Source organism: Syngnathoides biaculeatus, chromosome 19 (genome assembly GCF_019802595.1).
Source record: "Syngnathoides biaculeatus isolate LvHL_M chromosome 19, ASM1980259v1, whole genome shotgun sequence".
Taxonomy (NCBI): domain Eukaryota; kingdom Metazoa; phylum Chordata; class Actinopteri; order Syngnathiformes; family Syngnathidae; genus Syngnathoides; species Syngnathoides biaculeatus.
Genome location: NC_084658.1, coordinates 15,445,534 through 15,472,899, shown reverse-complemented (window position 1 = coordinate 15,472,899; position 27,366 = coordinate 15,445,534). Strand labels below are relative to the sequence as shown.

Sequence of the window (27,366 nt, the reverse complement as noted above, 5' to 3'; positions counted from 1 at the left end):
TTAGGAAGGGAGGACGGCAGAGGTGGGGTGGGAAGAACTCTCAGATGAATGGCACACAGGATGAAGCCACCTTTTAGCGGCCAGCCACGTGGGAACGCAGTGCCAATAACGACGACTCGGTGCCCGAGGAAAGAAATTCCAGCGGGAGGGGTAGGAGGAACTTTGTGGAATATCCCATCAGAAGACTTCAAACTCTTCCTCTCGCGCTCGTCTCTCGGGCCCAACGGGGTTTCTGTGGAGTCGGGATCAGGGGCTTCTTCCGACGAGGGGAACCCGCCACTGAGGCGGCACCGCAGCTGCTCACAATTACTTTTTTGTTTCGATGGGGGTGGGGGGTTAAAGTTGAGTGTAGGGTTACACCTGATAAGAGGTTATGAGTTCTGGCGGAGGGGAATGCAGCGTAATTAGAACCGCCCAAAGAATGTGTAAGCTACCTTATGATTTTCAAGACGGAGATTCGGGTCTGGTTGTCTTACACTTCCTGTTTTGGGACCTTGAAGGCAGCATAATGAAGGACGACATTTCAATGTCGGTGGACGCTTTCACGCCATCGGAAGTCATCTTTAACATCTTGGACTTTACGCCCGCTATCGCTGCTCTCATTTCACACGGACGCCGTCCCGCGTCGGATACTACGTCCGTGGTTTCACCCTTGTGTATGTCCTACCTTTCAGGTGGAACAATGCAAAATTCGGGACGCGTGACTGGGCCCAAAACAGAGAACAGGTGCGGAGGCACAATGCATTGTGGTCTTTCTAATTTCACTTTCACTTCTGGGAGACTTGCTTCTCTCTTCTGCTCTTTTCCAAACGATCATTACACCGGTAAGAAAAAAACCCCAATAAAGGACCCAAATGATATCCCTGCCTTTCGCACATTATTCTCCCTCCTTCAGCCGGCCGCTTAATTAGTAAAACTGCGCCAGCCATCTGGCAATGACTTTTCCCGGGATACTCCGGGATGTTCAGTATTACTTTCCCCACTTCCTGTGATACAGTAAATCCCATATGGAGGGAGAAAGTCGCCACCATACGCTGGTGCTTCGGGATTATCAAGGTAGACGGAAGACTTCTCCGTAGCCGTCCACCTTCAAACCCCCTGAAACCAGTCCGAAATCCTCTCGCTACTAATGAGCGCAGCTGCGGCTTAAAGGCAGGCAACGATGATCTCAACTCCGGTTCTGTTACGTCTTTCGACTTTCCCCTCTTCAATATAACCCTCATCCCCGCGTGTGAATGAAAAAAGGATGACGACAGACATAACGACCCGTAAGCAAGGCAGCATCGAAAGGGCATAAGTTGAAGGCATTTCTATGTAAACAAGTTTAGCAACAGCGTTATATACGGGCATGACTCACAGGGAAGCATGGGAAAAAGGGGGTAAAGCAAACAGTCACATGTTTAAATACAGCTTTTGGGAGTTGCTCAGAAATTATATCATCGCGGTTAGAAAAACAAGCGAGCGGGTCACGGACATCTGCACTTAAACGTGATGAGTGATTAGCTTAAGTGGCGACGACGTTTCTTTCTTGGACACCGAAATGAAATTGAAAGAAATGAGACACTACAACGCTTCTAAAAAAGTCTGAACTAAAGCTTGAAATGAAGTCATACATACATCTGTAAAAACGCTGATTTAGAAGTTGCTGGGCTCATTCAGACTAAGATTTTTCAAATGGCGTCATGCAAATGGGCCGCGATTGCCGAGCTGAGTACCCGAGCAAAGTCACAAAATTTACTAAAAAGCAAACTCGCTAACGTAGTAGTGAATAACCACCCTAATTCTACCTTTTTCCCAACAGATACTGTTAAAGCACCTAGCTAGCTACACTATCTGGCTATGTAGCTTACTAAATAGCACATTCATAACTTCCTGTTTCTCACTTTTTGCACAAACCCATGTTTCTAAACCGTTCCACAAACTTGCGAAATCGTAATCAGATCGTGTTGAGGTCTAAATGGCGAGCGTATCGTACCGTTGGACGTGGTGCTGGAGGCCACCGCCTTCTCGCTGATGTCATTGCGCGCCGACGAGCCTTTGGTCGCTACGATGGTCTCCACCCTCTTCTTCTTCTCAGCTGCGGAACTGGCCTGGGACTGGGTTTCCATGGCGAATGCTCATTCCTCAGCACCGCATGGAGACGCGATAACTGGCGGGGAGAAAAAGGGCTTTAAGCTCCAAGTCAAGAAGCAAGTTTGAAGAGTGTTATATTTGCATTTGTGTTTGTTTTTCTGTCTGTTTTGATAGTTAGCGGGGTGTTATTTTGGGGGGGTTACAAATGGATCGCAATCTTTTATTTTCGCATCGACACTTCTAAACTACTTAGCCAGGTGCAGCATCTACAAACATAGCTAATGAACTAGCTATCTGGCTAATGGCAGGTAGTTTAAGCAGAAGAACTTGTCACGATCCAAATGGCTGAAAACAGAGCCGCTCAGTTTCATTTCTTTCTGGCTATCGAAAAAATCTAAAGTTATTTCGAAGTATGTCACCCTAAACTTCTGACTTCCTGCCTAGGAAAAAAAAAAAACAAGCCACAAAAACAACAAGCTGAGATTTGGGATCTGACAAACAAAGTAAATGCGAGTGCAGATAGTCATGCTCCTGTTAGGCAGCGAGGAGAAACCTTAAGGGTATATACCGGAGAGCGTGTATAGAAAAAAAAAAAGTCCTGGAAAAACAGGGATTGTTTGAAGGCCCTGTTGGGAATACGATGGTGCCGGGCAATTTTTCTTTCAAAGAATAAAAGGTGGTTGAAGTTAATGCCGTCTGTGGGTTGAGGAGAGGGCGCCGCGGCGTGCCGTCTGGCGGTTCAGCACCTCGAAGGCCGACTACAAACACAACACCATCTAGGTCACGCAGGTCTATGATTATTAACCAGACAAAAGCGGAACCGCAAATTGACACGCCAGTGCGTACACTTAAGATGCCGTCGGTCATGGAACGTGGATAAAGACTGGCTTACTGCGTGTGCACACATGCAGGATCAGGCTACTTCGTTGTTCATAATGGAGGCTTCCATTTACATACTCGGAGGGGTTGGGCATGTATAATACCACCTCGTCGGCTCAAGCACTGAAGTTTAATGCTGACTAGTTTTTGTCAATTCTTTTAAATGATCTGGCAAAGGCCCTAATAAATATGGTCCTGTTTAGTGTTAGCTACCTAACTTAGCTTAGTACCTAACTTACTTTGTTGGTCTAATACTAACTAATTAACTAGCTGGCTGGCTAGCTAGCTAACTAACAAATATATTCATATGCCTTTATGATATTGCTGTCCAACATGGGAGCATTTTTTCTTTTAGTTGAGCTTTGACATATATAATCAAACATTGAAAAGAAATGTAATACTTTTATCAAACTGTAATAAACATAATCTTGCTCACCAGCTTTCTAGCGAGCTAATCAGCAAATAGACAGCCTCCAACATATCACTTTTTTTTTTTTTTTTTTGCTTGGCAGATACTGCTAACCTTTCTAGCTAAACCATTCATGAGTTAAGAAATGAATTTTATATTTTGAAAATTTCATAGCACACTGCCAAGAAGCACATACCTGGATGCTGAAATAATGATAACTGCTCATATTAATCTAGAAATGCTCTTGTAGGAATCGGAAAATGTTAATAAGTAGGTGAATTGTACCTTCTGCCATCTTGTGGAAGTCAATTGTGAGAACAGAAGTGGAAAAATTACAAGAATTATGCCGACCGTTGTATGTCAGAAACAAACAACAAGAAGACTTGAATTAGAAATGATCTTGCTAACTAGCTAATCATCGGCAAATAGGTAACTGCTTTGTGGTAAACTAGTTAGCTAGCTACCAATCTAGCTAACAAACGAATATATTCATATCCCTTTATGATATTACTGTCCAACATGTCCAGCATTTTTGCTTTTTGTTGAGCTTTAACATCCATAATCAAACATTGAAAAGAATTGTAATGAACACAATCTTGCTCGCTAGCTTCCTAGCGAGCTAACCACCAAATAGCCTCCTACATATCATTTTCTTTTGCTAGGCTAACACTGCTAACCTTTTTAGCTAAACCATTAATGAGCTAAAAAACGAATTTTATATTTGGAAAATCTCATGGCGCACTGCCAAGAAGCACATACCTTGATGCTGAAATAATGATAACTGCTCATATTTCTCTAGAAATGCTGTTGTAGAGATCGGAAAAGGTTGACGAACAGGTTAATTGTACCTACCGCCATCTTGTGGAGGCCAATGGATAGGTTTCCAATGACGTCACCACCACCCGGATAAATTAACGATAGAAAAAAAAAAAACTTCACGCTTCACCTATCACCTCTGACCTCTAACCTCTACGACCCGCAAAATGGCATAATTGGAAACCTATCCAAGAATTACAAAAATGTCAGACATAAGAAATCAACAACTAAAAAGAAGACTTGAAATAGAGAATATCTTGCAAACTAGTTAGATAATTGGCAAATAGATAACAGCTTTGTGGTAAACTAGCTAGCTAGCTAGCCGCTCAGACGCCATGGAAATATTTAGTCAGTCTAATATGCAGACTGTCTAATTAGCCAAGAGAGACATTTAATTGCCGTGCACTCTGTAAACATGCTTTATTACAAGCAGACAAGGGAAGCGGGAGGGGGGGGGGGGCATAAAAGGGGGTGTTTTGTTTGGGGGAGGGGGGGGGGCGTACAAAGGAAGTAGCGAGGGCTAAACTTCAGACAAACACAGGGTGCTTTGTTTGTTTAACTTTTTTTTTTCTTTTTTTTTCATGCACGTCTTCAATCCTGTGGACCTGTGGATGCAGGCAGCATCTGTAAGCAATTGCCAGCTTGCAAAAGAACGAAAGAAAAAAAAACACACACACAGAAAAAAAAAAAAGAAAAGAAAACCACACGCAATTACTCCCCGACCAATCAAAACAGAATTAAACAAAGCTCGCCCGTCTAATGGCTCCCACATGACACGAACCGCCGTCAGCCAGCTCAATAAATTTTGCCGGGGCGCTTTTGATTCCTTCTCCACACGGCCCACGGCCCGCGAGTTTCCCAACGTGGAATTACACTCAAAATGAAGCGTAAGCGTTGTTTTGCTCTTCCTGGAAAAACACACACACAAAAAAAACAACAACAACAAAAAAAACTCAGTAAATAAAAGATGTGCTATGAAATAATAGATTACAAGTCTTTTACGTGTCTTCGGAATCGCACAGAAGCAGCTACGTTTGGTAAACAAGCGCGTCAGGATTTATCTGCAGGCCGCTTTTTTTTTTTTTTGGAGACACGTTCAAATGTTTGCTCTTTTGTTCTTTTTCGGGGGAAGACGCAAACCCGTCACGTGATCGCACAACACGGGCGCTGCCGCGTTTAGCGTTTACGAGGAAGGCTTTAAATCACCGCGTTTGCTCCGGGATGTTGCCGTCGACGATCGAGACGCGCCGGGTTGTTGCTCCGGCCGCAAAATTGTTGTCGTTTTCTTGAAACGAGGGAGGATTTTGTTTGTCTAGAAAACAAAAACAAGGTTGTAAAAAAAAAAAAAAAAGTCATATTTTGAAAAATGACCGAAGAGTGCTTAAATGTTTTTTTAAATATTTATTTCACCTAAAAAAAGTTTTTTTTTTTTTACATATAATATCGTGATACAACCCAAAATGAACGAATGAATGAATGAAAAAATGTGTTTTTTTGTAAGATAAACAGTTGGAACTTTATGGGAATACAGTTATGTTTCAAAAATAAACCCTTGATTTTTGGAGGGAAAATGTCATAATAATATGAGAATAGTCATTTATTTACACAGGCACAATGCTAATTATTACACAGATATAATTTTATTTTTCTTAAAAAAATCCTTGTAACATGACCTCAATTAAATGATTTTTTATTTTTGAAAAAATGTTTTTCAAAAAAACAACAAAAATTCATAAAATTACAAGAATAAAGTCATATTATTATCAAGGAAAAATATGGCTGATATTACACAAATTATGTTTCTTGTTTCTAGATGAAAACTGTTATTAATAATACTGTAATAAATACTGTAAATAAAAATGTAATACTACAGGATAAACGGTCCTGGACCGGACAGCGTTTGTTAGCTTGTGCAGGTGTGCCTAATGAAATGTCCCGAGACGGTTACCATGGAATCCCAGTCACGCTGCGGTCTGACCATTCATCCTCGGGTTAAATTTTCCGAACAAAAAAAAAAAAGCATGACGTTAATTTTTTTTTTTTTTTAAATAGCGTGGTTAATCATAAAATAGCTACATGGCTGCAAATCCCTGCAGGTGAACTTGAGCACAAGCAGATGGAGCCGATACCAGGGTCGGGTTTGGCGATTGGGGCGGGGGGGGGGGGGGTGGCATTCCACCGGCAAACATTCCCAAGTCCGGGCAAGTGGAGCGTGTCTGACCGGCTTTTTGTGTCCGCGAGGGCAGGCCGGCAGCCACGCAGCGGCAATTAAAACGCGAGACCTTTTCACCCGCAGTCCGCCCGGACCTTCGGACGCGGATCTTCTCCCAAAGGTCACCGACAAACCACAATCGAGGTCGTCGGCGTTTTCCTCGTTTTCCCCCGCTGTAATCCTTCACCGAGCAGAGAGCGAAGACTTTTAACAGGTTTAAAACGCCACAATTCCCACGCACACAAAAAAAAAATAAGACAACCTTATTTTATAAGCACATTAAGCAAATCAATTTAACATAAATTATACGGCGCGGCGCGCAAATTGAACACATCAAAGTGAAGAGCAAAAATAAACGCTCGCCTGCTTCCCGCCCCCCCGTTTTGTTTTTTAAACTTGATTCTGTTTGAAAAAGATACATTACAAGAATGTGTCAGCGACATAATGAGAAGTTTTTTCTAGAAAAGAAAGTTGTATTTTTTTTTTAAAGCAGATTTTGGAAGGAATTTGTCATTATTTTTAAAAAGAAAATGTGTCGTAATAAATCTAACTTTTCTAGAAAAACAATTATATTTTTCTGATTTTTGGGGGGAGAAAATGAGTCACGTTTTTTGAGAGAAGAAGAAATTTTGTTGTACTTTCTTGGCTAAATCTTTTTTTTTTTTTTTAATTTTGGAAAATATTTATGGGGACAAAAATTTGTTGTTTTTAGGACAGGATTTTAAAGTTTCTACGAAACTTTCCATAACAATTTTCATCATCTTCAAGCAAAAAAAGTCAGATTTTGATGAGAATTTTTTTAAAAGAAAATTATATAACAGAATATAATATACAGTAACATATATATAATAATATATAATGTAATATTTGGGTATTTTATGAAAATTTGGCTTGTTTTTAGAAAATAATATAATACTGTATAATATAATATAACATATATATATATATATATATATATAATATTTGCGTATTTTAAGAAAATTTGGCTTGTTTTTAGAATGTAATGTAATATAATATAACATAATATATATATAATAATATATAATATATTTGGTATTTTTCAGAAAATAAATACTTGTAAGTTTTATATGTATACATACACATATATGATAAAGAAGTTATATTTTCTAGAAACAAATCATAAACGTAAGAAAGTATATTCTAGATTTTTTTAAGATACAAATTTGAAGGCTTATTCCTGAAAAAATATATAGTTTTGTTTTTTTTTTGGGGGGGGGCTATATATTAAAAAAAAGAACATTATAACAACATTATAACAATATTTTTATTCTTTTCAGTGTGTCCCTGCGAGTTATTTGGTATGTGCACACATAATCAGACCTGGAGTGTGTGTGTGTGTGTGTGTGTGGGTGTGTGTGTGGGGGGGGTTGCATGGAAACGGGGGTGGGGGGGGGCTCATTTCTCTCTAAACTCTTGAGGTGTCTGCTTCAATTTGCCGCACCTCCTCCTCACACACGAGCTGTTGTATTTGTGTTCATTTCATTAGGGTGACTGTTCAGTGTCGAGGGTCCCGTCACCCCCCTTGAACGGGGGGGGGGGGGGGGCGGAGTCGGGGACGGGAGGGGAGGGGGCGCTGAGGTGCCGGCAGCATTCATCATCATTACATCAGCGACCACCGAGATCCGCTATCTGCGCCTTATCGCGAGTGCGCCGACGCCGCGAGTCGGAGGGGAGGGAAGAGATGGAAGCGATTGAGGGGGGGGGGGCGCGAAAATGAATGGGGAGAGGGAGGAGTGCGTGTGTGTGTGTGTAGGTGCCCCCTGCGTGCCTGTGCATGTTTTCCTGTGCGTTTTTTTTTTTTTTTTTTTCAAATTTCACAGCTATGCCAACAACATGGAGGTTCTGCTGCACAGCTGGAACAACAAAAACACTCCAGGGGCGGGGGGAAGACGGGGGTGAGGGTGGGGGGGGCGCGGTTAGCGCCGTCTAAACCCCGGAGCAAGATTATCCCCATCTCGCAATGAAACAGAACGGCGTGCGCGTGTTTGCGTCGAATAAAAAAAAAAAAGGCGGACGAGGGCGCCTGCAACTTTCTGCTAACGTCCATCCGACCCATTTCAAGTTGGGAAATGCAGGGGGGGGGGGTTAACTTCCGTCCCCCACCCCAAAAAAAAAAATCTTTGAAGAAATACATCTTTATTCTCACAATATTTTCTTCCTCCTCTGTGTACGCTTTAAAAATGCAACTTCATCCATAAAAAAAATTTAAAAAAGAATGAAAACAATGAAACTTTCTTGACAGCATGTTATGATTTTTTTTGTCCCACAAAATGATGGATTTATTGTGGAAAGATAACAAGTTACATCCAATTTACGCCTCGCAATGTTGTGACTTTTTCACGTCGAAAATAAAACTTTTGGCATCGAAAAAATGACAAAAAAAAGCTCAGAAAAATCCATCTTTACGAGCATAACATTATGACTTTCCGTCAGAAAAATACAACTTTCCTTTCGCAATATTTTCACATTTTCTTGACAGCATATTGTGATTTTTTTCCACATAATGATGGATTTATTCTGGAAATATTACAACATAGGTACAATTTACGCTTCGCAATGTTGTGACCTTTTCACGTCGAAAATTAAACTTTCGGTCCCAAAAAAAGAAGAAAAAAAATCCATCTTTACTAGCATAACATTATGACTTTTTGTCACAAAAATATAACTTTCCTCTAACAATATTTTCACATTTTCCTGAATAATATACAACTTCATCTGCATTTTTTTGGGGGGAAAAAAAATGTTTACCTTGGAAAAAAAAACATTGCATTTTTTGTTAAATAAACGTATGTTAATATATTTTATTTTAATATCGTGACGCAGGTCAAATTGTTTGAATTTTTTTTTTTGGAAAAACATCCTCGCTTCTTAAATTGGATGTATTTATTTTTTTTTTTATGTATTTAATGTTTGATAATCGGGCCTAAACATCACGTCACATCGCTCCACGGGCACGTTGGCGACGGAAGTGCGTGTGCTGCGCTTGAGACGACGCGCCACGCGGTTCACCCTTGTCTGACTCGCCCCCCCCCCATAAAAAACACAGCCTCCATTTACAGCCTGGGGGGGGGGGGGGGGATGCAAGGGAGGAGTAAAGTGTGGTTTCGGTGGTTGGCGTTCACCACCGAGCGCTAACGTGGTGCCCAGATGGCACAACCAGTCACGGGGGGGCCGCAGGGGGATGGGGCCTCAAGTGAGGGCCATTTAGCAGGAATTAGTCACACCCCGCCACACACACACACACATACATTTATACAGTCAGTAAATGCAGGATACGCACATGCAAACTGTTGAGTGCGCGACCTCGTCACCCTTTTGTGTGGTCGGACATGCTTGAGCTATTTGGGCTGTTGCTCATTTACATGCTGGCGGGCGGCGGGTGCGAGTCCCGCTCGCTCGCGATGCGTCGTCCAAAATGAACGCGCGTTCCGATCAAATCACATTTTTTTTAAGATATGGATATATATATTGAAAACTAAATGCGAAAAAAAAAAATGAGTTGAGGGGTTTACTAGATTCAGAAGATGGTGCCGTGGTGAAAAATATCGTTGGTTTCGACATTTTCAATTTTAATATTTTTTTGGGAGGAATAACAAATGCGCCGTATCAATTCTGCCTAGCAACAGGTGACAAATGTGTCAGGTGATTATCTTTTCTTTTTACAGTATTACAGTTCATTCACCAAAAAAGTCAGACAATTTGGGGATGAAAGCAAAATATTGTTGGTAAAATAATTTTCGACTGGAAATATGTAACCGTACGGGTATGAAGTATGTTTATTGTATTTCAAAATAAAGTAAAAAAAAGTTAGGGTTAGCATTGGTATTCTACGAAAAATGTTATAATTACGTCGTAATGACTTCTGTCCATAATGGCGGGATCGTATGGCGCGTTAAAATTATGATCACGTACCGCAGACTGGCGGTTCAATCCAGGTAAATGGAGTACATCGGTAAAAGAAAGTATGCGACGCGTCTCGTCCGCTCGTCGGACTTGCTCGCTCGCCCACCAGCTGCGTCCGCCGCCAAAAGTGCCAACGCGAGCGAGGGGCGTTTATATTTTGCGTCAAGGACAAACGGGATTATCCCCGCGAGCCTCAGACCACTTCCACCACAACGCCGCCGACGGGGACCCGAGGGCATCTCGCATTCCTGCGTAACAAACCGATGTAATCGCCACACTTACACGACGCCGCTTTTTCTTTTCCTCCGCGGCGGCTACGCGGCAGATACGAACCGAACAAACCGCCGCAGCTTATTAAAGTTATTATTTTTATATTTTGGATTTTGCACTGGTCGCCTTTGATGAGACACTTCCCTGACGGGCGGCCGAAGATGCCTGTTCAGCGCTTCGGTGACGGGAAATGCAGATCAGCGAAATCCATCGCAGGTTTTTCGCAGTTTGTACCGCGCTTGGGCCCACTTGACACCTCAAGTCTTGAGTTTACTCCAAATTGCTGTGCTGTCAGAAAATTTTGGTACTTTGAAATCCATTCGAGGGGTGTGGTAACGTTACAGGGGCCCTGGTCCCCTTTGGTCCGCCTTAGAATCGCCAAGGAGGAAATTAAGGTTGCTTAAACTTGTACCCTGAGTAACCCCTTAGGTTGCCTTTACTTACTGACGAGGTAGCCTCTAAGCTACTCGCGTTGACTTCCACTCATTTGCACGGCGGCGTGATTAATGGTGACGGTGAGCGCCGAAGGGCCCGACAACAAGTGCTGGAGGGGGGGGGGGGGGCACAATGATAATGCGCAATAATCACGGTGGCAGACAATCAGGCGAGGGCCTATTAGCTCGCCCCATCAGGACGGCTAAGTGAGAAATGAGCCCTGCCTGAGCGCTGCCGCGACTCATCAAGCGCACCCCTCCTCGACGCCAACCCCCACCCCCCACCCCGCCCCCATCCACACTGCTGCGAGAAGTCATAATGTTTACTTAAAGACGAGACCGGATGCCCAGGCGGCCGGCTTTATTGGCTCTTATTAATTCCTGCGCCGGCCCCAGGGCCGAGCCATTTCAAGCCCATTAAAGGCTTTCAAATGGGACCAGATGAAGTCGTCTCGCCGTTCGGCTCGAGCGTGATGAAGGCCGACCCGGACGGGTTCCAGACCGGGAAGAAAATGAGCGGAGGGAGCAGCGGGCAAAGCCGTCAGGATGTAAAGGAATCCCGAATGAGGCCCGGCCCGCAAAAGCGCCGCGGCCGCGCCGGCAGGAATGCGACGGGAAAGGGGGGTGGGGGGGTGGACGGAAGAGGGGCGGGGGGGTTGGGTGGAATGGTACGGCTTTAATGTTCCACTTCCTGTGCGGGTGGGAAGACTTCCAGGGGGTAACGGCGGCGGCTCGGGCATTCCGAGCGCGCCGAGGGGGATGAGTCTGCTCCGGGCGCGCGTCCACCTTATCAGTTCGGAGACGGGACCAACATTCCGTCGGCACGCCATCCGCGAGGGGGCCGCATGGTGGCTTGCCTCACCTTATTCCTGCTGATGGGTTATCTTAAATTCCATTAGGTTACTCCTTAAAGCTCCACTGTCATCAAACGCATCATTTTTAGTACGTTATTAATGAAAAAAAACGGCAGCCGGTATGGACCCAGCTTTTCGTAACTCCCGCCACGAAAACCTCCTGGGGGGGATTTCTTTTCGAGAAGAAGCAGGAAGTGACGTACAGGGCAGTAGCGCACTCAGGCGGTCGTGTCCGTTTATGCTAGTTTTACCCGCGGGAAGATAGCTCGTTGTTCCTTCGTGTTAGCCAAAATGGCGGCTCGTCGTATTGCTGGATATCGCTTGAACACTCGGGAGGATGGATTCGCTCTTCGTACTTTTCCAAAAGATCCGGTTCGTTGTGAAAAAATTAAAAATAGGCCTTATTGACGAGGCCCATCTGGCCTTGTAAATCGCCACCGGTCTTGTCGACGAGGCCGAGCCAGCTGCCGGCCTTGTCAGCCGGGGTGGCTCATCTCCGCCGCGGACGTGGATCGGACAAGGAGGCGGTTTAGCCGCGGCGGCATTGTTGTCATCACCACCCCGCGGAGGTGGAATCCGATCCCGGGGGAGTGGTTTGGCCGTGATCCTCATATCATCTAAATATAGCTCGAAACCACAGGGTAATATTGTCCCCGGTCACTTCACTCCATTGTGAGATGTTCTCTTCTTCGAAAAGAGCTTCCATATCGGAAGGGGCGTGTTGGTCTTCCATATTAGGGGCCACGGCGTGTTTTCAATGGCGAATGTCCGGGTGACATCACGGGCAGGAGATGCAGCCAATATGGCGACCACTTGGATGTCGTAGAATGACACTTCCGCAACTTGGCATGAATGACGTGCTCTCCGCTCATGTTTATTTTTTCGTATAGACATTTAAGTGAATAATGTATTTTTGATTACAATATTCATTTTTAGAATGTTTATAGGCATGACACTTGACCTTTAACCTGCTTGAACTTATTGAATACGCCTCGTTCGCTCGTCCCGTCGCATTCGTGCGTTCCTCGAGTTGCCTCAACTTTCTCCTGACTGCGCCTTAAGATACTCCTCAAAACGGCCTCGACTCCCCCCCCCGAAGTTAGTCGTTGCTTTTGAGCGGCTTTCCGATGCTGCGCATCCATGCGCGTTTGTGCGCGTGCGGGTGGGGTGCGGCAAATCCTCCGAGACCCGCGGCGTGTGATGGCGGGCGTGTGCGTGCGTGCGTGACGACTCCGGCGGCGCGGAAGCGACGGCGGCGGAAGGTGCGCGCACATCAAAAGCCGAGCGCGGCTCTCATGATGAAGTCCCGCCGTTGCTTTCATATCAGCCACGTTACGCAGCTCGACACCGACTTGTGGCGCGTGCGCTACCCGCGCGCACGCCGGGGGTCCCGGGGGACCCAAACACGCACACGCATGCAAAGCGGCTGCGTGCCGGGGGTGCGCACTTAAGAAAAACTTCCTTCGCGATATAAACGAGGGGATCTCCGGGAAAAGTGCGGGTGTCGAACTTGTTGACCCGGAAATTGCAGCCGTTGGACCGTTTCACCTGGAAAGGTGTGAGTGGTTATCACAACGGACCCTCTTTTCCCGGTGAAAAGGTTCGACACCCGCACTTTTCCCAAGGGGCGTCACATTCGTGGGGATGTGGGTGTTGCGATACCCGCGCTTTTCCCCGGTGACAGGATCCGTCGCCTAATATTTTCCCGACGGGGGTCACACGCTAGTGGGAAGTGAGTGTTACAACACCCACACTTTTCCCCAGGGTTGTTGTCACAAGGGGGATTGCAACACCCGCACTTTTTTCCAACCAGGCTGCATGTTTATTTACTGTGAAATGTCAGACACACCGAAGCTGACATCGGCGAGGACAAGGAGGCGGCTGAACTAACGAAGAGGCGAAGGCGCGGCAAACGGCTGCCCCGTTGATGCCGCGATAACGACGGGGGCGCAATAAGCCACCCCGAGAACGCCGACCTCATCGCTCACCCGCGCAATCAGCCGTCGCTCCGAGACGCGACGCAACTGCTTTATAACTCGCGCAGCCCCACGTACGTATGTAAAAGTCCCGACAACAATGGCAGCGCTAATGGCTTATTAGCCCGCGTTAGCCGATTTGCATCGATTCCCCCCGCCAGCAACACCGCCCCCCTCCCTCGAGCCCCCCTCCCTACCCGAATGCCAGAGGGATGACAGAGCTGTTGTAACGTAGCATGCGGGGCTCTAATCACATCGCAGCTTGTTTCAATAAAGGCGACATTAACATAAACCCCGGCAAGCGCTCTGCAAACCTCAGCACCGCCGTCTCGGTGCGTGCGGGAGGAAGGAGGAGGGGGGCGGGGGGGGGATTTCGAACGTAACGCGCGCCATATGCCGCGGGGTCGGCACGGACTTCTCGAGGGCGGCTCTGAAGTCGCGCTACGCCAAGGGTTGCCACGCGCATGCCAGAGCAACAGGTGGCGACGTCGCCGGCCAGAAGATCACACGAACGCAGCCGAAGCCACGTCAACGCGGCACATTTCCCGATTTGGGCGCAGATGCTATGTTGCTACATGTTAGCGTTAGCCAAAAAAAGAAACGATTTCAAAGTTTAAATTAATTCAGAACATTCTTACATTGGAGTGTAATATTTTTTTAGGGTTGAACGATCAAAACATTAGTTGGGCCTGAACGGCACCCGGAATCAGAACTCGCCCGTCGACATAATCCGTCGCCAAGATTTCAACCCACCTTGCGCTACTAGCGGTTCTGGGGTGTGAATCTGGGACCTGGGTGATGCAGGTGGGGTCCTATCCAGTAATGGCAGGAGGCAGAGAACTTAGCGGCGCCACACTAGCTTGATAAATAATTCGAAAAGCGAACGGGATGCCTTGACAATGTGTGCCGTGCCGCCGCGCGTGCATGCATTTTTCTTTTTTTTTTTGTGCAAACACAACCACACTCCGAAAGTCGTCCGCTAATCATGCAGGGCAGCCGAACACACCGGAGACCTGTCTTGTAAATCTCTTTGTGAAAGCAGCTTTGGGGGGGTTGCTAGCGAGGGGCTTACACACTACTGAGCCCTGAGGTGCAGCTACACACTCCGCTAGCTGACAACCCCCCCCCCCCCGCAAACCCCTTTAACACACACACACACACACTCCCTTAGTGGTCCTTCTCCCACACGCTCACTTCACATCCCGCTTTTTCTTATTTTGTTGGCAAAAGCGGAAACTGGGTCAATTCGACCCGCAATATCCGCGTGAGACGGCGCAGATGGAACCGAGCATCAACCGAACGCTTTCCCCTCACCTTTTTTTTTTTTTTTTTATTTTTTACCCCAACCGAGTTCCTCGGGGTCCCAGTTGGGACTCCCACGGGCGGCGGTGACTAATGTCCTGCCCGCGTCCAGACAATGACTCTGCCAGCAAGTCAGGAGAAAAACGTCGAGAAGTATCGGGGGGGTGGGGGGGGGGGGTCGTCCACCTTTGACAAATGGAGGCCTCTGAGCCTGGGGAGGGATTTTTTTCTTCTTCTTGCAAAGTCCAGATATCGTGAGAGCAAGAATATAATGGATTCTTTGGGAAAATCCAAGCCGGATTTCTTCATGAATAAGATATTCCTCCAAAGACGCCGCATCCTGACAGAGGGGGGGGGGGGGGGCACACCCCTCGTCCACGTGGACCCAAGTCGACAGACCCATCCCGCACGTCACCCAAACTTTCCGAGCCATTCTTGATCCCGACAAAAAACCCCTGGCCTTAATTAGACAAACAAAAACTGTATGAGAGACTTCCCCCATTTTTCTCCATCCCAACAGAGACACCGTGCCCCCCTCCCCTTTTATTTCACCTTCTAAGATACGAAATGCTTATTTTTTACTTTGCGTTGCGGTCCTCGTCACAAGTGGGCCGTTTTTAGGGGGCGTCCCCGTGTACACATCAACGTTTTCTGCTCCTCCAGACATTTTTGCCTGTCAGCACGAGGCCCCCCCCCCTCCCCCACCATTTTGCCGTAAAGTTCAGCCCGCATGATGACAAACTGTCATTAAAAATGTCTCCCTCTCTTTCAAGGAACTTGGATGCGGACTCCCTATACCCCCCAACCCCTCCCGAGTCCCCACCCCCCCACCCCTCTCACGCAGCCCTGAAAGGAACTGGGCTTTGTCTGCAGAGCAAAGGAGAGCGGAATACCCCCCCCCCCCCAAACCTTACCCACCCACACCACCATCCCCAAAATCCTGTTCCTCACTCCCTGTGGAGTATTGTTAAAACACACACCCCCCCCCATCCAGGACCACGAACCCCCTCTCCCTCCTCCCTCCCTCTTAAAACAGCATGCTTTGCATGAGAAAAAACGATTAGTCTTCAAATAGAGCGCTGTCAAAGAGGGGGTGCGAGGGGGGGGGGCCCTCGGGGTGCGCGGGTGGGGTGGGGTGGCGGGGGCAGAAGTTTACTCAGATAGTTTGAGTTCTTCTTTTGTTTCTCCGGGATGAGGAGGCGCCGTTGAAACCAGGCGGCCCGCGTCAGAACCATTCTGCGCAAGAAACAAGAAGAACACTCTAGAACCTGTGCGGAAATGAACAGTGAGGAAAAGCGTTGGGGGGGGGGGGGCTGCGGTGGGGCGCCCGGGGGCGGGGGGGCGTTGATCTCCCGCGAAAACATGTTTGCCGAGCTTCTTTCAGGTATTAACCCCTCGACGTCCCCGGACAACGGACCCCTCGTTGACCTCCACTCCGGGGACGCGGGGGCAGGGGGACCGCGGGATGAAAGGCGGGACCGCAAATGCGACGGGAACCGTTCAAGCCTCGGACGCGGAACTCCGGTTTCGGGGATCCACTCCGGACTCCACGGGAGGGAATCCCGGCCTCTGGGAAGTGATCCGGTGTCACTTCGAGGGCCCCAGTCTCTAACCCTAACCCCTAACCTTAACCCCTAACCCTAACCCTAAACAATCCCTTCTAAAAAATATATACATAATGTATAAAATAATTTCTCGCCGCTAACGCCAATAAAGATATCAATGACAGGAAGAGGCCGCGAGAAAAGTTGGGAAACAACTCCAAAACTCCCCCTCAGGCAGCTCCCGTCAAAGGCAACGCAAGACCACATGTGCGAAAACAACCGCCGACCCCCCTTCCCCGAAGAGCTCGACAAATGCGGGGCCCCCCCCCCGAAGCCAAACACTTCACCTCTTACCGCCACACTTCACACCACAGCAGCCGTAAGGACGCTTTTACGGAGGGGGGGGGGGGGCTGTCCTGGTTCTCCTCAAGTATGTGAGGAAAGACAACAACGCGAGCTACTCAAACAAACTGGATTTCCTGTCGGCGCCCTGCGGGACACGCCAGCGCCGGCGTCGGAACCAAATGGAAGCTGACGTCCGACACGCTCGTCGCTGCCGGCGGTTTCGCCGAGCAGGTAAACACGCACGGACGTTTGCGGAGTGGGGGGGGGGGGTTTAAAGCGTTCAAAACCAGCTCAAAACCTGGAAAAGCGCCGCGTGGACTTTGTGGTTTGATGACAAGATAATTGCTCAGAATTCCGAGAGTTGGGCCTTTGGTGAAAATGCAAATTCGGCCTGATTGTTGTCATGTCGGGAGGGGGTGGGGGCAAGGAGGGGGGGTGACAGCTGGCAATGACCAAAACGCAGGAATGCGCGGGAATTGAAGATCCGAGCTGGCCTTGGCGGAGGTCAGGGTGTCCTATTAAGCGCCGCTCTGGACTTTTCTGGCCTATTACGCAAAAGGTCGCAGGGGTGGGAGGGGGGGGGGGCGAAAAGAGGCGGAAGAAGCGGAGCGGCCCCCGAATGCGCCTCGACGACGTATCTCAAATTGCAGAATCGCTTCCGCCTGCGCCTTATCTGAAGGCATCGCGCCGCTTGAAAGGTGCCTTTAGCGGCTCCTTGAAGCTGGGGGGGGGGGGGTTGCGGTGAAGGGGGCGGGGGTTGGGGTGGGGGCGTCAGGGTCCCGCTCTGGGACAATGATGGTTGGAAGTCGGAGGGAGGGGGAGCGGGGGGGTGGGGGAAACACATAGCATATTAAATGGGCCGTCGGAGCTGGGCCGGTCCGCACGGAGGCAGATCTGAGGCATGCCCTGAAGGGACGGCTGGGCCGGGGGATTAGCGGGCCGAGGGGGAGCCCTCCTGCGCCCCTTTCTTGTCTGCGCTCGCACGCAAACGCGCTCGGACGTTTTTGGACACCCCCACGTCCTCCGCTCTTCTTCTGCAGACAAATCAAAGCCGGAGGAAGTCCGCGGACGGCGGAACTTTGACTTAAGAGTGGCCCCGAAGTTTTTCCACTTCCCGATTTGTGGCTTTTGTTTGTCGCGTGATCGCGCGGACCCAAATCAATTCCGGCAATCGAGGGTGCGGCAAAAGTATTTGCTCTTGATTATTCGCCGATAACGAGTACAACTTTCCCCACCGGTACGTTTGATCCGTAAAATTCCAAATTTGCACAACGACGTGTAACTGCGAACCAATGTGGTCGAGCGTAGCGCCGACTAGTGGGGAGGAGGACTTACTGATGGCTGGTATCAGTACCCAATACCTTGAAATAATGCCTGCTACCGATACGTCGCATCGGTCCTCGCAAGGAGCAACTTGGACTAGGGCTCCTGATGTCATTCAGTAGGACACGCCCCTTAAAGCACAGGTGTCAAACTCAAGGCCCGGGGGCCAGATCCGGCCCGCAACATGACTTCATGTGGCCCGCGAAGCCAAATCCAGAGCGTCAATTTCCATGATTCTTGTAAAAATTTGTGCCAAAATTCTTGCAAATTGTTATATTAGTTATATTACAAGCATTTTTGGTTCCCGAACATGAATATTGGAAAGTTTTCTTGATTTTTGATTCGAAAACTACTTCATAAATAGATGTATATATGATGAGACGATTAAATATTTTTATTGTTCCACGTCCATAACGGCCCTCTGAGGGAAACTGGAACTACAATGTGGCCGGGGAGACAAAAATGAGTTTAACACCCATGCCTTCAAGGTACACGTGTCTTTGAGGGGCTGACATTAAGCTAGCAAACTTTCGTTTGAACATTCAGACGTTTATAGAATGTTTAATATTCTTTTTGTTTAGGGTTAAAGAGCTTGAGGCGAGCACACGGTGCCTCTTGATTTGGAGAACTGAGCAAGAGAGTCTTCTTTTTATTCCCCCAAAGTGATGTTATACGATAGCTTGACGTGTGACAAGGCGCTAACAAATGTTGTTTTAAAGGGTTTCAATTCCAGTGGTCTGGACGCGCAACTTCCCGGTCGCGATAAACGGGGGGTGGCGGGGTTTGCTGTACCGGTTCAACAAACAAACAAGAAGGGAAAATCAACTTCCTTTGCGTTAGCGCGAGCGACAACAGGCCTCATTAGCGCCTCTCGCGTCGCCGTGACAGACGAGAGGCCATTGCTCAAGAAGCTAATAGAATGTCACCTCCTCGCATTAACATGACAGCCTCCATTCGGTGGGGGGGGGGGGCGTGTGGCACACGGGCGGGAGGGGCTGGGGGGTGGGGAACAGGGGGGGGGGTCGAGCACAAACTGCATAATTTGGACTACAAAAGTTGAGATAAACGCTTTCGGGAATATTGGTATTACGTCCGAGTTCGTCTAGGCCCGCTTCCGAGTGGTGGGGGGGCGGGGCGGGGCGTGGGGGGGGGGTCATACTGCTGGTGGAGATTAGCATCTTAAACGTGGAAGCATTCATCACCGGCCTCATGACACAATGGCCTTACATATATAAATATATATATATATATATATATATATATATATATATATTTTTTTTTTTTTTTAAGGGTGCATCAGTACCCTTGACTTCTGCCCTTTAGCAAAGCAGCTCGTTTCGACATTTATCTTTTGAACTGTATCATACGTATATTTCTTATGAATATCATTTGTACATATTTTACTATTGCGCGTTATTTTACTTTTTTTTTTTTTTTTACAAAAATAAAAATACACATAATAAGTGTAAAACATCCCAAACTTATCATTGACATTCACACCAAACTCATATTCTATAAATATATATACATATCCTTTATAATTATTTTTGACATTTGGAATAGCTTCCTTTACCTTGGAAATTTTCAAAGGTCAACATGATTAGTTATGAAAAATAGTACTAAAAAAAGTCAATATGCATGTTACATAAAAACAGTACCAATATTAAAAAAAATATTACTTATTGTTTGTATTTTTTTTTTATATTTTCTAAAATGGTTCAACAGGACCCGTGGCAAGTTAAGTCATCAAAAAGGATTCATTAAAAAAAATATATAATATATATATTTATTTATTTATTTATTTTGGGGGGTCATTTTGACCTCTATCTTTTGAACTGTATCGTACATATTTTTCTTATGAATATCATTTGTACATATTTCACTAATGCATTATTTTACTTTTTTTTTTTACAAAAATAAAAACATCCCAAACTTATCATTGACATTCCCACCAAGCTCATTTATTTTATATATATATATATATATTATATATATATATATATATATATATATATATTTTTTTTTTTTTTTTAAGGGTGCATCAGTACCCTTGACTTCTGCCCTTGAGCAAAGCAGCTCGTTTCGACATTTATCTTTTGAACTGTATCATACGTATATTTCTTATGAATATCATTTGTACATATTTTACTTTTTTTTTTTTTAACAAAAATAAAAATACACATAATAAGTGTAAAACATCCCAAACTTATCATTGACATTCACACCAAACTCATATTCTATAAATATATATATACATATCCTTTATAATTATTTTTGACATTTGGAATAGCTTCCTTTACCTTGGAAATTTTCAAAGGTCAACATGATTAGTTATGAAAAATAGTACTAAAAAAAGTCAATATGCATGTTACATAAAAACAGTACCAATATTAAAAAAAATATTACTTATTGTTTGTATTTTTTTTTATATTTTCTAAAATGGTTCAACAGGACCCGTGGCAAGTTAAGTCATCAAAAAGGATTCATTAAAAAAAATATATAATATATATATTTATTTATTTATTTATTTTGGGGGGTCATTTTGACCTCTATCTTTTGAACTGTATCGTACATATTTTTCTTATGAATATCATTTGTACATATTTCACTAATGCATTATTTTACTTTTTTTTTTTACAAAAATAAAAACATCCCAAACTTATCATTGACATTCCCACCAAGCTCATTTATTTTATATATATATATATAATATATATATATATATATATATATAATTTCTCTCACAATATTATGTATGTGAATATTATGTATGCAACTAATTTTAGAATTTGTCAGATATCCTTTATAATTATTTTTGACATTTGGAATAGCTTCCTTTACCTTGAAAAAAAAGGTCAACATTACAAGTCATGAAAAAAAAGTACTCAAAACTCTTGTGAGGATAAGCAGCTACGAAAATGGATGGAAATATTAAAATAAATATTACAAATGCATAATGTAACATTTGTTTGGATTTTTTAAAAATATTTTCTAAAATAGGTTAACATGACCTGTGGCATGTTAAGTCATCAAAAAAGGATTCATTGAAAAAATATTAAAGGACAGAAATAAATACAAACAAAAAAAAAATGCTATACTATGGTTTCATATTTTCTGCATTTTTTTTTTAAATGACATTTTCTGGGTTACATTGACCCCATGGTATAATAAAAGGGTTTGTATGCAAGGGATAAAAATACACTTACTTGGATGTACAAAATACATTTTTACAATTTCAAGTGATGCTCGCGTTTTCCTGTTAGACGCGAACGCCCGCCGACATCACATGCGAGACAATGAAATTTGAATTTATGAGCAACTTTTGAGGGAAAGAATCATTTCCTTGAATGCATCCCAAAGTTATTGTTTTTTTTTTGTTTTTTTTTTTTTATTCCCCCAGGTGTAAAACTAAATCAATAAACAAAAGAGGAGCGCCGGCGACGCGGTGTGTCGGCGACGCTCGCACGAGGAAACCCGAGAAGCGAGCGAGCGGCTCAAATGTGGAGCAGCTGGGCCGGGACTTTCAAACAAAATATCTCCACATGTGGACGCTTTTCATGTGGACGGGGGCCCCCGCCCCCGCCCTCCACCCCCAAGCCCAGCCCCACTAAAAAAAAAAAAAAAACATAAACTTGCTCCCTTGTGCATAAACTCCGGCGCGATGTTGCCACTTTGGAGGCATTTTTAACTTTTCAACTGACACACAATTGCATTTTTATTTTATTTTTTTATTTTTTTTTTTTTTTTCACACAAATTTAATATTTTTATTTTTTTTAAAGGCTTTTGACAAGACCGCACACGTCACGCTGTCAGATGCGTTTCATTTAAAAAAAAAAAAAAAAAAGCTTTCGCCGTAAAAGTGACTCGTATTTATTATATGGGGATTCTTTATGTAACATATTTTTTTTTTATTTTAATGAACAATAAAGTGACAGTCATAATTTGAAAATGGAATAAAGTGTCAAGTGAATATTTATCCTGCGTATCACACACACACACAACAAAAGCAGACACTTTAAACTGCAACTACTCCATCCTTGGAAGAATTATACTATATGATACTTGCAATATGAAATACATATGTGTGCGTGTTCTTGTAAATGTTTAACACACATACACAAAGATGTAGACTTGTTTGTGTCGTTATTACTCCAACTAATAATCCAAATATTGCTCATAACCCGAATAACAACGATACTGTCTGACATATTGAGTGTGTGTTCTTGTTAACGTTGTGACACGCGCACGCACATAATAAAAGCCAAGATGCCGCGTAGTTGCTAAGCGCAACTAATGGAAATAATATCGGTAATAATTATTATTTTTGTCTGTGGCACGTGTATGCGTGTGCGTGAGCGTGTGTCTTCCTGTGCAATACACAAGACATCCACACACAATGAGAATAAAAGCAATGATGCAGCAGCTCATCGAAGTAGTTTTAACTTTAATATAATATGACTATGTCTCATAATAATAATATTAATGATGATAAGTGCATGGTACACATTTTGCGTGTGTTTTCTTAATTGTTTGAAGAAATACACACACTTGCGCACACAGAATCAAAAGCAATGATGCAATTACCTGATGATAATAACAATTATAATAATAATAATGTGTGTGTCTTTTTGTTTACGTGTGTCTTCTTGTGAACTGTTTCAACACGCCACAAACGCAACACACACAATAAAAATCAATGATGTCATGAACTGCACTAACCCAATAATCACAATTTGTATTTGTGTGTGTCGAGTCCAGTTGCAACAAGTCAGACACACACGCACACAGATATGTAGAGTGAAATATGATCACGCATGTGGGCCCCCACGCAACACACACACACACGTTTCTCCCAGTGCGCGTCCCAAAAGTTGCACTCCCAACTATTTCCTTCCACATTCATAACACCCCCGACATGAATTAAAAGTGGTTGGTTTTTTTTTGGTTGGGGGGGTTGTTTTGGGTTGGGTTGTTTTGTTTTGTTTTTTTTGGGGGGGGGGGTGCAAAACTTTGCAAAATGTGCAAATGAGCGAGACGTCAAGACAACTTTGAGATGTGAACTCTCGGCTCAGCTTCAGAGGAGTGCACGAATGCGCGCGGATTCGGCCACTTACTTGGGTGTCTTTCTGTGCACTTTTGAGGGCGCTTGGGGGGGGGGGGTGTCGGTCCCCTCTTCAAGCGGGGTGCAGACGCGCCTCTGGATGAGCCCCGGGACCTCTTTCTCCTCCTTCTCCTTCTCCTTCTCCTTCTTTTCCGCTTTCTTTTCTCCTCCACGCCGCAACTCCCAAACGACGCGGCCCGGAGTCGGTCCCCCCCCCTCCCACCCAACGTTCTCCCTCTTCTCCTCCTCCTCCTCTTCTTCTTCTTCTTCTTCCTCTTCTTCTTCTTTCGTGTCTTCTTCTTTGCTGCCTTTAAGGGCCGTCGGACAAACTAGCATCCGCCGCAGCCCGCTCGCTCCTCCAAAAAAGAGAAAAAAAAGTGTGCAGACAAAAACAAAAAAAGAAAAGAAAGAAATGAAAAAGAAGACGAAGAGGAAGAAGAGCGTGCACGTCGGACTGCTGTAGTCGCTTTGGGTGCTCGTGTTTTCCTTTTCTCTTTTTTTTTTTTTTTTTTGTTCGAAAAGAGAGGACGAAGTGTGCAACTCCAGGGGCTCCTTCCCCCGGTTGACTCCTCCCTCCTTCAACTCCACACCGCCCTCAATTTTTTTTTTTCCTCCCTCACAAAATTTCATCCCGCCCCGGCCCCCTCTTTTCTTTCACCCCCATTTTCTGCTTCCACTCACTCGCAACTTTTCTTTTTCTTCTTCTTCCCACAATAAAAAAACACGATGAAGTCCGGACATTCTGATAAACCCCCCCCCCCATTTTTTTTAAGTCACGTGACATGCACACCCACCAGTGCAATCATTCTTCCACTTCTGACATTAAGTAAGCATCTAAAACAGTCGTGTAGCAGGCCTATGTGTTCCTCAAAACTATAAATAGAGTGTTTCTGCAAGCCAATGTAACAGTGAATGTTCAAACTGTGCACATCCATCCATCCACTTTCTTCGCGGCTTATCCTCACAAGGGTCGCGTTGAGTGCCGGACGGAGCCTATCCCGGCCGTCAACGGGCAGGAGGCGGGGCGCACCCTGAACTGGTTGCCGGCCAATCGCAGGGCACATCGAAACAAACAGCCGCACTCACAATCACACCCAGGGGCAATTTTTGGAGTGTCCAATTAATATCGTGTGTTTTTTGGGATGTGGGACGAAACCGGAGTGCCCACCCGGAGAAAAGCCACGCAGGCACGGGGAGAACATGCAAATTCCCCACAGGATCGAACCTGGGTCCTCAGAACTGTGAGGCCAACAGCTGATCCACTGTCTCCCCTGCTGAAATATAGGAAAATAAAAAAAATAATAAAATAAAATGATTTAATTAAAATGTACTACATGTAAATGACACCAAACTGTTCGAAAAGAACCCATTATTAAAGATTAAATGCAAGCATTCTGGGATTTAAAAGATAAAACATAACTGTACTGAAGCAGTGATTACGTAACAAGCCAATAGAGGGAGCAAGAGAAACACAGCCATACTAATAGCGACCAAAATTCCAAGTTGCAACGTGCAAATATGACTCAGAGTAAAAATGTCATAATAGTAACAAGGTGTACACATATTACTCCGCAAAACACAATTGCCACGTAGAAAAAAAAAAAAACATATTTCTTGTGGTATATACTGAGATAGTTTGTGTATAACGCGCCCATCGTAAATATAAATATAACATACGCGTTGATAAAACATATCGCAAATGTCATGAAAAGCAACGTGAATATGCCAGCCAATAGAAGATGAATAAGCTCGGAATAATAAAAACTACGAAGTACACGCGCCAATTTTGCAAAAATCATCACCAATCATTCGGCATAACGACGGGTGCTATTTTCGTCCACTTACGACGCCGCAAATCCCGGGCGGCGAAAAAAAGGGAGTCTCCGTCGAAGCCGCCGGATCAATAGACCCGATCGATGGACAGGGAAATGATGCACTAACGCACCTCGTTAGCGCGCCCGCTGATCGATGCAGCGCTGCCAGCAAACGCGTTGAGCGGGATTTCAATATGTGCGCGCGTGTGTGGTCAACGCCTACTCGGACAAACGGCGAAACTTTGCAAATTAAAAAAAAAAAAAAAATGCAAACATAAAATAGACGTCGGGGATTTGCTTGCCCAAACCTCCCACTTAGCTTCATGCTAAGACATAATGGGAAGGGCCATAGACGGGCTAACCCAACTAGCATCGTAATCGCCGCACTTGTTCACGTTTGAACAATTTATATTTGAACGCAGACGGCGGCAACAGATGCAGATTGCGCGTGAAACAATACTCACGGGCATAAAATTTTTATACTCCTCCATAAAAAAATAATATTTATTGTGACTTAGTTGAGAACATCTTTTGTGTCCTTTCTAATTTTATTTTATTTTACAGTGTCCAAATGGCAGATACTCACCTCTTGTAACAATTTTTAAAAATTATATTTAATTGTTATAAAATTATGATTAAGCTACTTGTATGTCCTCAATTTTGCTTTTTTCTTCTGTGTATTCTCCATTAAAAAAAAAAATAAAAACAAAACATGCAATGGGTCAAACTCAGCATTTGTTTTACATTTTATTTTTTGCATATTGTTAAAATTAGGCTGAAAATGTCAAATGTTTTGTTTTATTTGGATTATGGAAACTTTTTTCTATATTTGGTATTTATAAAATATTTATTTTATGATATCAGGATCACAAATTTACTGTCACACTGAGCCGTTTAAAAATGAAGAAAAAAATGGACGTACTGTACGTGTTTTGATATTTTTTTTGTAAATTTTATTTAATTGTAAAACACAAAATTATAGGATAAAACTTCTTGTACAGCGTTATTATCGTTCATTTATTATTTAAATGATTATTTTTTTAAATGTTAAATAAAATGGGGTAAACATTCTACTGTATTATGATTTTTTTTCCCCAAAATAAGGAAGAAATGTGATGCGGGTCAATCAATCAATCAATCAATCAATCAATCAATCGCTGCTCCTCTGGTCCACTTGACTCGAGAGGAAAGATTGTGCATTTGTGTTTGTGTGTTTCTGTGAATTTGCGCAATTATCGCAATTGAGTCATCAATTTGTGCTATCGGGATGCGTTGCCGCGGCGACGGGAAGCCGAGCATCAAGGCCGTCGGACGCCCGCCGGTCCGGGCCTCGTTCGGATCGCGTCGAGGCCTCGTTAGTAGTGCGTGTGTGTGTGTGTGTGTGTGTCGGCTGACGGGGGGAGGGGGGCGCACACGGGTCGAGGAGGGCGGGGGTTCCCCAACGTATTCCATCAAAGAGGGGCCAGGATCCCCGGGATTGCGATTGTGCCCGCGGGCGACTAACCCTCCTCCGTTCTCCCTTTCTTTCTCTCTCTCTCTCTCTCTCCCTCTCCCAAGAAGAGATTCCAAAGTCGGACCCGGCCGGCGAGCCAAAGCGCACATCAAAAGCACCTCTGGAGCCGGGGCCGTTGAGGGGGGGGGGGGGGGGGGTGGTGCCGGGGGGGGGGGGGGGGGTTCCCGTCACGCCCTCACCCTCTTCGCGTTGAGCCCCAATTATAGGGATCGGTCCCTGCCAACCTTGAGATCCGCACGCACGTTCAACGGGGGGCGCTCGGTGTTGCCGGACGATCTCGGACCCAAAACGAACCCAAACGCGCTCGGCGTGCCCGATTTTCTCCGATCCGACATTTGACGTTCCCCGGAAAAGTTACGACGGTTCTACAATGCCAACAGACCGGCTGACTCGTGAAGCCGGTCAGGACGCGCAAATACTTTCTTACTTACTTACATCCGTCCATTCATTTTCTTAGCCGCTTATCCTCACAAGGCTCGCGGGTGTGCCGGAGCCAATCCCAGCTGTCGACGGGGCGGGAGGCGGGCCGCACCCTCAACTGGTCGCTAGCCAATCGCAGAGGCCGACGGCTGCTCC

General features: G+C 45.1%; 1 protein-coding gene across 5 annotated transcripts in view; it reads right to left on the bottom strand.

The window, feature by feature from the left end:
- The window catches only part of gli3 (GLI family zinc finger 3), a 97,209-nt gene extending 73,169 nt beyond the window's left edge, over window positions 1-24,040 (bottom strand). Inside the window, exons 1-4 of one of the 5 annotated variants that reach the window (XM_061804534.1) lie at window positions 23,477-24,040; window positions 5,384-5,489; window positions 4,959-5,085; window positions 1,976-2,149 (exon numbers count right to left, since the gene is read on the bottom strand). In XM_061804534.1, coding sequence (XP_061660518.1) covers window positions 1,976-2,108 — 133 coding nt within the window. In that variant the 5' untranslated portion in view covers window positions 2,109-2,149; window positions 4,959-5,085; window positions 5,384-5,489; window positions 23,477-24,040. Of the gene's footprint in view, window positions 1-1,975; window positions 2,150-4,120; window positions 4,513-4,958; window positions 5,086-5,383; window positions 5,490-23,476 lie in introns of those variants that run through there. The other 4 variants (XM_061804533.1, XM_061804532.1, XM_061804537.1 and 1 more) reach the window with 4 other exon arrangements.
- Window positions 24,041-27,366: the final 3,326 nt, after the last annotated feature.